The following is a 14,499-nucleotide window of genomic DNA, read 5'->3' as shown; positions in this document are numbered from 1 at the left end:
CTACTTCCCCAAGCATATTGGTTTTTAATATCTCTGCATGGTTTTTACATTGAACTTGTACAGAATAGTTACAGTAGCATTTACTTCCCTGATTTGGTAAAGAACCTGCTGGAAGATGGAAGTAAGACAAGAAAATGGTAAGCAGAAAGAGTTTAGAATGAGAGCAAGAGACATGCAAGTCAGCTCCTTCTTGAGATCTGTTGCTACATACAAACACTAGGGAAAAAAGCAGTCAATCTGTGAATGCAATGCCTAAATTCTTTTATTAACAACTGGTTAATAACTGACTTATTAACAGAAGTTGCACCAGAAATACATTTACAGAGGGAATCAAATACACAACCTGTAACTTCTTCAGGTTACTGTGCGAAGAGTTCAAGCTGGTTTGTGGCATCTCTTCCCTTCCTCTTTGGTCATGTGCCAGTATCTGTAACCTTCTCTCAGTAATAAAAGCATGTGTTAACTATTTTCACTTCTGACAGGAAGTTTGGAGTAACAATAGTAACAATCCACAACCTTTGTCAAGTCTTAATGCTGTGAAGCATTCATGACATGATGTTAATATTTCTAAAAGGTAATGGGATTTAGTTATAAGGCAATTTTCAGGTGTTACTGTTTAGGAGATGGTTTATTTTGCTCCATTTATTTTGGGTCCCCTGTAGATAGCTAGATTATATCTAAATGTCTAACCAAAATTCAGGTGAAAGATGTCTCAGCTGTCAAAAAGATTGGACAAGTCAAAAACTGACAGAACCCTTAAGAATGAAGAGAGGTAACTACAGGGTTGAAATTGTGTAATTTCATCTCTCAAAAAAACCCCAAACCAAACCAAAAAGTCAAAAAACAAAAACAAAACTAACACCCCAAACCCAAAACCAAACAAAACCAAAAAACAACCAACCAACCAAAAAACAAAAAACCCCAAAACCCAAACAAGCAAGCAAACAAAAACACCCCAAATAAACTACACACACACATACACAAAAAAAAAAAAAAAAAAAAAAAACCAAAAAAAAAAAAAAAACCCAAAAAACAAAAATGAATGAAAGTTTTTTTTGGTGCAGGACAGATTAATATCTTGCAATAGTTATAAAGTGGGAAAAGGCTTATTCCAGAATTTCATGAGAAAATTAGCTCTCAAAATGTATTTTTTTTTACTACTCCACTTTGTATTTTCAATTACTTCCTGGGTGATGTTTTTTTCAAATAAAATGTTTATTGGGAGAAATCTTTGTTTCCAGAATGCATGAGCAGTAGACTGACGAGGGCTATAAAGATCAAGAGAAAGGCTGTTTAGCTACAGATAAACCATTCTCCAGTGGCTTTGTTGTCCTTCACTCAAAATGAGGTAGTGAACATGCTGAAGCAGTTAGTAGGAGAATTTGGCTCTGGCACTTTGAGAATTTTGGCAGTACATTTTTGTAGAAGCACATTTTTAGTGAAAAGTAAATCATTCAATGTGAAATGGAAGCTTTTTATGTGGCCTTGTCATCTGAAAGAAATACCTTTGCAGTTTTATTAGTGGTACACAGTAGCTGGCAGTAAGTTGCTAGCTGAAGATTAGGAGAAAATAATGAAATTCATAACCTGAGTCAAATTAGAATGCAAAGGGATTAATGAAATCTGACTCTAAACAGAGAGAATTTGATCAATCCTAGGAAAAGCTATCAAAAATATATTTTTTTCTCAACATCAGAAGTGGCTAATGATGTAGCTACATCCAACACAAAACCTCCTGGAAATGGGGAGTACTCACTCCTGAAAAATCAGGTTCTATTTCCATATGTTAATATTGATTTTCCAGCACAATTTAGGGGTGTTGGTTTGTCTACCTTTACTGCATCATATTGTTAAATATAGGGCACTCAATTATTTCTTCCTGTACACCATGCTTTGCACATTGCTGGCTGTATTAGTTTGCCTCTTTCATGAGTTTCCTTTTTCTGTGTCTGGCCACAGCTGACACCAAGGTCTAACAGGGCCAGAGGGAGCTGCTACGTGTGCTTCAGAGGAATATTGTGAAATCTGTTTATGTTGAAACTGCTTGATTCCAGCTGATTCATACGTAACAAACAGATATACCTAGTAAAATGTAGTTTTACAAAACCTAAACATTGTGTTCAATTTTGTATTTTCAGTTTTAACAAAATGTTCTTTCCATCCTTTCTTGGCCTTTGTCCATGTCCTTCATAGTTCTTCAATATCAAAGGGTCGAGCTGCATAGCAAATTTGTTATGACCACAAATAATATGAAAAAAAGGCAGGATTGTTATTGTTCAGTAAAAATGCAGTGAAATCAGTATCATGAGGCATAAACAAATGCTCAGCTTTGTAGCTGGCAATGAGCACTGTGATAACCTGTGGAGCATCACTGCTTCTAACTTGTTTGAGGAACTTTAGATTAAGGAACAATCCAGTCCCAGAGGAAAGATCATGAACCATACCTGTGTCTTGTCTGTACCAGCTCCTTCACACTCTTGAGCAGCAGTTAATGGCTGGACTCGATGGTCTTAGAGGTATTTTCCAGCCTAAACAATTCTATGTCTCTATGTTTTGAAGCAAAATAGATATGAAGAACAGCTAATATGGCTTTTTAAAAAAGTATTGTAGCAATTATTCCCACTCTACTCTCTATGTAGTCTCTTAAGCATTTTTAAACATAAGAGTATATTTTCAACCATCAAAGGAAATTGTTCATCCTAAAGAGTTCCTTTAACTATTCAATCCTTCTGTCTGATACTGTCATCCATACCAAATGATGGAGAGCTAACTAACCAAAATTAGCTGCTCTTCTAATGTTCTGAGTCTCCATCTCCCCACTATGATGTAAAAGGTGCATGTTATTTCATACAGCCAAAAAAATCCTACTGACCGCTGTAAATCACTAAAAGCACCTCCATTATTTTCTGCTGTGTGCTGCTGAGTGGATTTCAAAGAGTACCCTGCCCATTTCAACCATCAATTCTATACAGTCTGTTCTCTGTGCCATTGCAACCTGGCAGGATTAACAAAAGAAACATAAATTCCATCACTATGATGTAACAATGCCATCAGTATACTAAAGGCTCTGCGTTTCCAGTGTTAAAGTAAAAAAAAATACCTTTTTTAACCTTTAGAATAATCAAACATTTCATAGAAGCAGACCACTGTGAGAAATTCTATTCTACCCTATTCTATTCTGCTCTAGTTAAAATGATAGTTAAATATGAAGAATAATGAACTCCAACTGTATATTTTCAAAAAGAATGATGAAATTTAGTTTTTATAAAATAAGGTTGCAATCATATATTTATATTCATATATGTATATTCATAATATACATAAAACACATTAAATCACGGCCTGGGGAGACATTTCAGGATATTTCATCCACTTCATTAGGGACTTTGGAAACAAACATACAGATATGATTTGGTTTGAAAGCCATTGTCTGTTTAAATTTTAGTTTACCATTGCTAAGAGCATATCTCTTTAAAAAGCAAGGGCTTGCTATAAAGAAAACCAAAGACAAAAAACCTAACACCCCAACAAAAACAACAAAAGCCCCAAACCAACCAAAACCAAGAGCAAATGCCAGATTCTGCAGAGTTTCAAAAGGTTTCTTCTGGCTTTCTGCAAGCATTTATTATTTTAGTTTGAAGTGTGCAGGAAATAACAGATCTTTCAGAGTAAAATGTTGGCGAATATTATGCTTAGAAAATCTGATTTTGCTGCCAGGTGCACATGCTGCCTCAGCTTCATCTAGATGCTCACTTTCAGAGATTTTTCAAATGGCATTTTTCCAGTCCTTTGCTCTCTAGGCACAGCTTTTTCATCTGTTTCTGAGATACTACTGTTTTCTCTTTAGTTATACCTCATTTTTACCAGCCATGCTCTTCAGATGATTTTAAATATTCTTTCCAGTATCTGCACACATAAAAAAGAACTGGAAAGGGTAAGAACAGACTGATGTTTCAGAGATAATTTTTTTTTCCAGTAGAGAAATGGATATGAAAGAAAAAAAACCCCAATGATTCCATATTCTATGAAAAGAATTTTCAAGTAAAAAGTCATAAATGTTCCTTGCATATGCATCCAGAGGGTTGGGAGCTGAACATCTGAGGGTTTTCAAAAGTACTGAAATACTGAGCACAATTTTAAAGTCTCCAATTTGCAGCAGTACTAAGTGAAAACGCTCACTAGCTCCATATAATTAGAATGCATTTGCTCATGAGTCTAAAATGACTTTAGATTGATTAAGAGATAATCCATTACAAGACACAGCAGTGAGGTCTAGTAGTGACTCTCAGAAATTGATCACTTATATTCAATCTCTATTTTAGAGGTAATGTCAGTGGCATTGAGTCTCACCAAAGCCTAAGAGCGCTACAAATGGTGAGTTAAAATGAGATTATGTGTTGAAGGATAGAACACTGCTCAGTCACCATCTTTTCCCTGTCATGTTCTGAGTGACTAATGTGATTTAATCATTGTTTTTGATGGATAGTGGTACTACCAAATTCACAGTGCCATACCAAGCTGTTAATTCCAGTATGCCTAAGCCTACTGCTTTAAATTTCAGAAGTACAGACATTATAGTTTTTGGGAGAGTGGAGTGGCAGGGAGAGAAGTTCTAGAAGGCTCTATTATCTCCCAGTTCCTTTCCATAGAGAGTGCTCTTCAAAGTAGTGACAAACTCTCCACAGGCAAGTCCCACTACACCTCTATTCTGAACTTTTACTTGCCTGACCTGAGACACCTCTGGATGCTCACAAGTTCAGAGCACTCACAAATGAAACCAAAACCCCCAGGAGTGAACTCTTGGGAACCAAAACCCCCAAGAGTTGAGCCTTCAGAGTACTATGAGTTATCTCCTGTATTGTGAAAATTCACATTTCAAGTAGAACAGGCATCAAACATGCTAAATTTTGTCTTGACCTTTGTGGTCAGTAATTTTTGCCTTATAGAAGTGCTACAAGTTTAATTCATGTTTGTTAAAGACAGCATACAGAGACAATTACAGGAAACCTATGTTGATGTTAATTCTCTTTTCCTTAGAACAAGATTCATAAATGTCCAGTGAATAATATTCTTGGCTAACAGAAAAACTTGAGATGCTTTGTTGATTATTTCTGGTCTTTTGCCTCAACCAAAGATAATTACACTGTTGCCTTGGATATTTAGCTCCTACTGCTCTCCTTTCCCAGCAAATGAGAACACAAAAGACCTGGAAAGAGCTACTACTGGATAAGTTTACCATGTCCAGTAAGAAATTCTATCTTCCTCAAGATTTTGAGGATTACAGAATCTCCATTCCTGTTAAAAGAAACGAAATATCACTTTCCCTTTCAAAGTAGCTTCTACCCCTTCTTAGAAAGGTCTTTTTGTAGTAAGAAAAACATCCAAAAAATCCGTTTGCTAAGAGAGAACAAATATTGGTGAAGACAACTTGCAGAAAATCAAGATCAAGTGTATTTATAACTATTTGACTGCTTATTTAGATTACATCATAATCCACAGGAGGCATGCCTTTAAGTGTTGCTATGTGCACCTTTGAGTTAATACAAATACAAGAACAGTCAAGCAGATCATTCCAAGAGCCCAGTGGTTTACATGGATAACGACTTGGCAAGGGCCTTAAGTATATGTTGGATTATAATGGCAGTGCCTAATTTTTACATATCCTGACATCTAGTGGAATTTATTGCTCCTAGCAGAATATCTGTGCTCATTTGCATCTCCAGTGACTGGGAGAAAGTTAAGTATTCCTTTCTTGGATACAATTATAAAGTTCTCACCTGGAGAACTGCACAAGCAGTGCACTAGATAAAATGTGAAAAAGAAGAATTTGGCCTAAGCCCTGCTCCTTTCAAGCATATGCCCACAAAGACATCTGCAAAGGGATACAAGCCCCTGATCTGATCTCTGGAAATAATTTCTAGTGACAGACATAGAATAATACCAGCAACTTTGATAGATTGTCTCAAAAAGTATTTGAGCCTGCATCTGGTATGTGTACCTTAATAGCTTGCCATTAATTAGCAAGCTGAGGGTGGCCTTGTTTTCATCCCTATTCCACGCCTTTCACAGAATCACAGAATCATCAAGGTTGCAAGAGACCCTTAAGATCATCCAGTTCAACCATCAACCCACCATACCACGCCTAAAATGCATCCCCAAGTGCCACATCCAGATGCCTCTTGAACACTTCCAGAGACAGTGACCCTAACACCTCCTGTGACACTTATTCCAGTGCCTGACCAGTTATTCAGTGACTTTTCTTTTTCCCCTAATACCTAATCTAAACCTCCTCTGGCACATCTTGAGACCATTTCCTCTCATCCTTTCACTTGAGACATGGCAGAAGAGGTCAACTCCCAACTCACTACAACATCCTTTCAGAGAGCAATGAGGTCCCACCTGAGCCTCCTCTTCTCCAGACCAAACAACCTCGTTCATCTGGAATAATTAAAACTTTGATGGACAGAAGACAGGAAGATACTATGAGTCCATGGCAAAATGGAATATGAGGGAGCACCTGGAGTATAGAGCCCTGTTTCCTGTCACAAGCTGGTTTGGCTGTCTCTCAAGGTTTGATAGGTATTCCTGCTATTCCTGTTTGAAATATATTCCAGAACATGGTTTTGTCTCCTTTTTGTGTTTTGTTTTGTTTGCTTTGGGTTTTCCTGTGTTTTGTTTTAACCTCGTGACAGTTTTGTATTTAGTTTAAGTAAGTTTCTGATCTCCATTTCTGTGATGTGAGCAAGTCAAAACCTTTTAGTGTCTCTTTAGAAAGAAGGATCTGGTTGTTCCTTTTCATGCATCAATTTCAGTTTAAATATGTATTCCTTGAATGTAAGTATTCTACAAGAAAGGACAGATATAGTGCCATCATGATTTGTTCAGCACCTTTTTATATCTCTGTGTCTAATGGTATGCTTTGTCTGATACTTTTTAAAATAATTAAAAGATTATGTGAATTTTAAAGCTTTATCACACTGGTATCATATGGAAGTATTTATTAGTCTGTATAAATGCATCATTTCACACCTTGAACTAATTATTAATCCAGGTCTTGAAGTAATTCAGCTTCCCCTGACTAGTTTTCTGCTTTACATTGGTGATATCTCTCATCTTTTCAGCACAGTCAGTTTCATTTCTTCATTTACACTGGATTTTTGAGCAGAAATAGATTTTTTTGACCAGAAATAGGGGTTTTTCTCATAATCTGCATATATGCTATACCTCAGTTCTCAATGAAAACCTCAGTCTGCTGACTCAGGATACCAGGCCATCACCGGTACTGCTGGCACAGTGCTGTAGGCGGTGGTAAAGAGGTGCTGCTAGGCAGTAATAATAGGTGAGTAATAATAGCTTAATAATAATAGCACAGTGCTTGAGCAGGAGGGGCAGGTGAGGGAAGAAGCAGATTATATTCCCCTAGGATAGTACTTCAGCACATGGGTGAGAACACAAAGGAGAGAAAAGTTTAGTTAGAGTCTTCTGTGTACCAAGATTGGAAGGCTGGGTTATCACAGAGGGCCAAATAAGTATTATCAGGCTAATAACACACCATAAGAAGGAGGAGCACAGCATTAAGAGGGGGTTCTGAGGCTCTTCAGGTAACCCCTGGTGAATTCTTCATCCTGTCCTATGGCCCATAATCAGGAAAATCCACAAATTCCAGAGGTTTATGTCCAAAAAGGAGACAGAGGAGTCCTGCAACTTTATTTGAATAAAGGGAGAGAGTCACCGGGGCACACAGCCACGGGATTTGCTCTCTTGAGGTTTCCCAGGGCACAGCCTCACAGCCTCCTTTTATCAGGCTGCATGCTGCCCCTTTCCTCTCCCCGCTGGCTGACATACAGGGAAGGTACAACCTTCCAAAACCACCTACCACATATTCCCCCTTGAATCTACTATTTTACCCCAAAATTTAGAAACTCAGGCTTGTGCAGACCCTTGTCTGTTCCAGGAGCCAAGCTGTCTGGGCTCTGCAGCAAACCTGCCCCAAGACAGGAGGGACATTAAGCCCCATTTCAAAGATGTCAACACCCATCCCTTCAACCATCGGATTGTTTGCAAGGACATTAGCTTTCCTCTCACCCTGGAGATAAACAAATGCTATGACATTAAAAAATGAATAGGAGAAGGGCCCAGTGGCTTGTGAGAGACAAAGAGCTGTGCCCTCTTGGACATTTCTTAAAATACAACCATGTGGAGTCCTCTCAGATGACCACTGTGTAAATATACTGGGACAAAGTTCTGGAAAGGGTCAGGCATTGTTACTTCCCACAGGATACAGGATCACAAGGACCATGGTTGTGACTCTGAAAAGTCACTGCAGGGAGTTTTAAGAAATACTTGAAGACCTTTGGATGCAGGGATAGATGACAGAGATGGGTGTGACTATGCCTGGCGTCTTGCAGGCCTCTGACAACCCGTCATTCTGCTCTGGTGTGAAAAACACTAATCACTTGCTTAAAAAAATTTAAAAGTTTAATAGTAATAAAATGGTTATAAAAATACTGATATAATTAGAGTAATAAAAATTTGAACAATTGAGATTAGGACAATATGAGACAATAAGAACAAAGAGTTATGGACAGTCCGGGTACCTTTTCTGGGCAAAATAAGCCCGAAAAAGGACACATGTTAACAGGGGATTAACCCTTAAAAACAATAACCTGTTGCATATTCATACACCTCATGCACAAATTCCATTCAAACAAAGGATTCTGTCTGGTCAGTGTCAGCTTCTTCCTCTGAATCCTGATGGCATCTTCAGGGTTGAGTGAGGAGGGAAGAAGTTCGTTTCTTCTGATAATGGAGCAATAAATTATTTTTCTCTGAAAGATTTCGGTGTCCTGTGGCTGCTATCTCGGTGCGAGTACCTCATTCCTTTCTTAAAAAAATATCTCACATATATAGTTTCTATTTTAACCTTATGTTATAACTTACAACCACATTTAACACACTACTTTAAAAAATGAATACAGCATAACTTTCCAACATAACAAATATAATATTCATTTTAATATTTGTGAAAAGCCAGTCATATAATACACATTTTTCACATTTGGCCACCAGCGGTGGCTCTGCCCGATCAGTGTTTGATAGCGGTGATGGCAACAGCACCGTGCAGGTGGCTGGACTTCATGGCAGAATCCAGAGCTGCCAGAGAGTAGCTGCCAGCTACAGATCGCTAACTAGCTTCTTGTGTTTTTTCCTCAAGAGCTGTTCTTGAAGAACTCAGTAACCCTCTCTAGCCCGCTGACTCCCATTCCACAAACGCATCCCCGCACTTCATTCCTGTGCCATAACACGCACGGACCGCTTAAATTCAATCTCAGCACGCAGCTCGGCCGTATCAGCGCGATGTCCGCAGGCCCTCAGCGGCGGAACGGCCGATCCGCTCCCACCGTGAGGGGCCGGCCGATCCGCTCCCACCGTGAGGGGCCGGCCGATCCGCTCCCACCGTGAGGGGCCGGCCGATCCGCTCCCACCGTGAGGGGCCGGCCGATCCGCTCCCTCCGTGAGGGGCCGGCCGATCCGCTCCCTCCGTGAGGGGCCGGCCGATCCGCTCTCTCCGTGAGAGGCCGGCCGATTCTCTTCCTCCGTGAGGGGCCGGCAGCCCCGCTCTCTCAGCGCGGCCCCTCCGCCACCGCCAGGCGGCGCCGGGCGCTGCCGGAAGCGGGGCGGGCACTGGGCCGGCGGCCCCGCCCGGCGCAGGCAGCGCGGGGAGCGGGGCCGGGCCGGGCCGGGCCGTGCGGGGCGGCGGCCGCCGGCGGGCCATGCTGCTAAAGCTCCTGCAGCGCCAGACCTATACCTGCCTGTCGCACAGGTATGGGCCCTGCCTCTGCCTCGGGGGCCTCGTCCTCATGATCGTCTCCGCCCTGCAGTTCGGGGAGGTCAGTACGGCGCCGCGCCGGCGCGGCGTGGCTGCCCCCCTTGCCCTGCCTGCCTCCCTCCCTCCGTGCCGAGCCGAGCGGTGCCGGCGGGACAGGCGCAGCCCCGCGGCTGCACGGCCCCGGGGGGATGCGGGGCTGTTTTTCCTCGGGGGAGCCGGGTAGTGCGTTGTCCCGCCAGCAGCGAGGTCCCTCTCCGGGCGCCTGGCGGTGACAGGTCCCGCCCATCGCGGCGCCGTGTGCCCCGTTGGGCTGTGCCGGGCGGCGCCGCCGCAGGCCCGCCGTGCCCGCGGGGACGGGCTGGCTGTGCCCGCATCCCCGAGCCCCGCGGCCGCTCCCCGCGCCGCCCCGGCCGCACCTGTTGGGCTGCGGGGACGCTGAGCGCGCCGGGTGTCCCTCGGGGCTGAGCCGGGGTCTGACAGGTGACACAGCCCTGCGTGCTCGGACAGCTGCTGTTCGCTGCTCTTGTGCAATTCTTTTCCACTTCGCTCATCAGGTGACTTATTAGCGCTGTGGTTTTGTTTGAGTCTTTTAAAGCCTGTGCTGGATGTCACCCTCGCCTGTCGACTGCGAGTGACAGAATCTCTCCCCTCTCCGGGGTTTTAGAAGTTAAATGTATCCTCCCTCCAAGCTGCGCAGCGGAGTCTGCTTAGCTCGCTACTTGTTACTTAGTTCGCTCGCATTATTTTGTAAATGATGCCATGTAATTGCACTTCTTCTAGATATAATTTTGCACGGATGTGTTGAATGTTTAAATCTTCATTTCACATTGTCCTGTCGATTTGGTAAGTCGTAACTGAAGGGATGTGGAGAGGAGAAAATGAATCCTACTTCAGCGCAGTGTTAGTTAATGTAGTGAGGAATCAGGGAAATCAAGTATTTTTGTCGATCTGAAAGGGTGGCAGTGTTCAATACAAACAGACTGGAATTTCGTGATTCCTGAGCTGGTTTTTTGTTTTTGTTTTTTTTTCCTTCTCTGTTTTAATTTGATCAGCTCTTTCAGATACAGGGAAAAAAAAAAAAAAGAAAAAAGAAGAGCCATAAAGAGTATTATCTGAAAAACTTTGTGTAGTAACTCATCTTTGCATAAAGTCCTAATCTCTGCTGTCTTGTTGGGACCGCAAGTTCCTGAAACACTTCAAAGGCATCATCAAATTAAGTAATTGTAAAGCGCTCATAGGCACCTGTTTGTACATGAGTATCAGCTTGGATCGGTGTAGTTTTTGTGCTGCTGTGAAACTGCCATAGTTTTGCATTTCTTTGGAATAGGAACTTAAACCACAACTTTATATCAGATATCATAGAATTCTGAAGGTTTTTTAAAATATTTCAGTAGTTGTCTTAAGTTATGGCTGATTTTGGTAAGAATCAGTCGAAATCACTGCTCAGATTTTCCTGCTAAATCTTAGTTTACTGCTTCCAGTCCTTTAAAAGCTCCTTGGAAAGCTTAGCTACAATTTAGAGAGCGAGCAAAAGAACTGGAAGATTCATGTAGGAGTAGATTTTCCAAATTATATATGAAGAAGAAAGAAGAGTGACCAGTAATGTCTTAAAAAAAAAAAACCAAACAAAACAAAACCAGCTAAAAACCACCAACGAAACACCTGCAATTTTTTTTTTTCTTTCCAAGGGTGGTAGATAAGCCTGGGGAGAGATGTTTGCATGCATCTTGCTTTTTGCCTTTGTATTTTCTAAACAGTGGTAGTTCAGTGACTTAGGAGATACAAGGCTGGCGAGAATGAACACCGTTAGACCTCTTCCGATAACTATCGTGGGAATGGAAAATGCTTCTCTTCTTCAGTACAGAATCTGCAAGGCAGCAACTAATATAAAACTATAAAGCTGTTTGGAAAATGAAACCAAGAAACCTTGCTAGAAATTAGCAGCTGAACCACTTTCAGCCATCTGCGGGAAACTCAAGCAATAAAAATCAGCGTGAGGCAGCACTTATCATACCCTGTTGTCTGAACAGCTTTTGCAGTTCTGCTTTTCCCCCACCCCCAAAGCCAGCTTTTTTGTTTTTTGGTTTTATTTTTGTTCTAGTAGGTCTGATTTCTTAGGTTCATGCTAATACCAGTATTACTGGTGGAGTAAAAATGGATGGTTAGGACAAATAATTTGAGATTGCAGCTTCTGGCTGTGAGAACCAAATTAGCTTCATTTGAAGGAAAACCTTGAGCTCAGTGAAATAAAATTCAGAATTGGCATTGAACATGAGTGAGAAATTTTTCTGCAAAAACATACAGGGCAGCCAGGTGTAAGTCAATCTTTAAGTATTAGGGCAGTTTGTTTATAGGCCCTTCTTGGTCATCCTTCTGTAGGTGGCTCTGCTTTGTAAAATGCCTTATAACCAGAACACGCCAGAGACACTGTTATCATGTCTGATACAGTATCTCCTAATAGGTGGTGTTCATCCTTATTTATTTTTAATGTTCCCCTGGTGGTTTTGTAATTCCAGTATGCAAAGTGGAAGCAAAACAGCCTCTAGGCATTATTGCACGATGCATACATAATGTGTCAGGAGGAAACAGTTGCAGGGAAAAAACCTATTGGGCAGGAAGAGTTTTTAATTTTGCTCTTTAATGTGCTCTTGAGAGATCTGTCCACTTCTTTTTGTCTATAGGTACACAAAAGACAAAGAAAAAGGCTGAAATGGTTAATGTTTTTCTTCTGATGAGGCATATTATTCATATAATATATTCTTACTCAAACACTTCTGTATTTCTTCTAGACACAGATCAGCCGCAATGTGTCAGTGCATCATTATTAGGAGCAAATGTTTCCTTGTGGTTATGAACTTCCAGTGTGCACTATATTAAACCTGGCATTTGGCAGAAGGTCTTAATGACTTGTGCATTAAGAAAGTGTAATAGTGTTTTTAAGACAACTCCTGACCTTGGTATTTCAGGGAGGAGATTTTTATGCCTGCCTGGGCAATCTGTGTCCTTTGTGTGTGCTGATGTGATCTTGGTTACAAAGAGACCGTTTGCAGCTCTGGCAGGAATTGTGTGTGTGCTCTTGTACCCAGGCACATGATGGAGCTTCCCTGCTCTAGGGAAGGCTTTCATCGGCTTTAGTGGCAATGGGGGTAGAGGGATGTGTAACTTCTTTAGAGGAAGAACGGTTTGTTTATGGTTTTGAAGGTGACCTCAGAGAAATGGTGTATTTCACAGTTCCCACAATACAAGAAATAAGTGATTATAACACTTAAATCTAGGGAGAGTTGTGTAAAGTAGGTACTATAAGTACTATGCTTTCCTGGTTTTCTTTCTTTTTGTTTTATTGCTTTCATTTGTTTGTTTTGGGTTTTTTTCACTTTCCAGTACATAGAAATATGTACTTAGCCGGGTAAATTCAGCCACTGTGCCTTCAGCTCTAAAACAGCACAAAATGCCACTGTAGTTTTCAAGGCTGGACTTTCACTGTAAAAGATGTCATATCAAGTTTATCTCAGAGGAGAAAATATATGTTTCATATTACTTCTATCTCAAAATACCTGGACTTCTTTATTATGTCAAAGCATATTTACCACTTTCATTGTTGAAAAATTGTGGAAAAAATTGTTGAAATTTTTTTTCCTGGCTGTTTGTTTGCAAAGCTCAGATTTTGGAGGTGTGTATACTTCAGTATATCCTGTATGAGAATAGAAAAAGATGAACAAAATTGTGCAGGGGGGTGTGTGTGTGTTAGGGGTTTCCTCCTTGTATCCAAGTGTATTTGATTTAGGTCTCAGTTTTGGGAAAACATTCCTGAATTTTTAGATGCTAAGAAACAAGGGGGAGGTGACCTAAATAAAAAGTAGTTTAAAAAGAGTATACATAAGTCATGAAATCCTTTGTTGCAGAGAAAGGCAAAGTTTATTTAAATTAAGTGTGCTCTTCAGTTCTGTGTCTGATTGCTGCCTATGTCATAATTTAGTTGGGGTTATGGTCTGCTCAGTTGTTCATGAATGCATAAATTGATTGGAATGAAATTGGTTGTGGTTAAACATTTCAAAAGGTAAAAATTAAGTGTCTAACAGGTGGTGACTTCAAGTGGTTTTGCTTTTTTTTCTTTGCAGGTTGTCTTGGAGTGGAGTAGAGACCAGTATCATGTTATGTTTGATTCATACAGAGACAATGTCGCTGGCAAATCATTTCAGAATAGGTAAGCTTTACCTGCACTTGACACTATTGCACATTTTACTTTCTAATTAAATATTTAAATAAAATGTATTAGTTGCTAAGTCACATACTGTTGAGTAGAACCTTACTGTATGGGCTCTAAATCTGCAGCAAATTTTATACTTAGTGAGTGGTTAGTTAATTAGTTAATTAATCTCCCAGTTTGGAAGATTGGCTTTTGAGAGCTCTAGTTGTGTAATCAATTTACATTTTGAATGTGTTTAATTCATCCAGTCTCTAATGAAACATCAAAATGATGACAATGTAAACAATGAAGGGAGGCCATAACATGTTTTCCAAGTTAAGACAGGAAAACATATGTACTGTTCCTATGTGCTTAGCATTTCAATATTCAGTGTTCCTAGAAGTTATTTTAAAATTACCTTATGTTTTCTGTGATGTCTTTTGAGGATCATCATTTAGCAGAGAAGTCACAAAGCTAGTAAGAA

At 40.6% G+C, this 14,499-nt stretch overlaps 1 protein-coding gene across 2 annotated transcripts in view; it reads left to right on the top strand.

The window, feature by feature from the left end:
- Positions 1–9,729: 9,729 nt before the first annotated feature.
- GNPTAB (N-acetylglucosamine-1-phosphate transferase subunits alpha and beta) overlaps positions 9,730–14,499 on the top strand; it is a 39,536-nt gene continuing 34,766 nt past the window's right edge. For both annotated transcript variants that reach the window (XM_084205308.1, XM_084205307.1), the window contains exons 1-2: positions 9,730–9,890; positions 13,948–14,033. In XM_084205308.1, coding sequence (XP_084061434.1) covers positions 9,774–9,890; positions 13,948–14,033 — 203 coding nt within the window. In that variant the 5' untranslated portion in view covers positions 9,730–9,773. The remainder of the gene's footprint in view (positions 9,891–13,947; positions 14,034–14,499) is intronic.

The sequence above is a fragment of the Fringilla coelebs genome (genome assembly GCF_963513975.1).
Source record: "Fringilla coelebs genome assembly, chromosome: 5".
NCBI classification, from domain to species: domain Eukaryota; kingdom Metazoa; phylum Chordata; class Aves; order Passeriformes; family Fringillidae; genus Fringilla; species Fringilla coelebs.
Note: the sequence above shows the minus strand (reverse complement) of the source record. Positions and strands in the feature narration are given on the sequence as shown.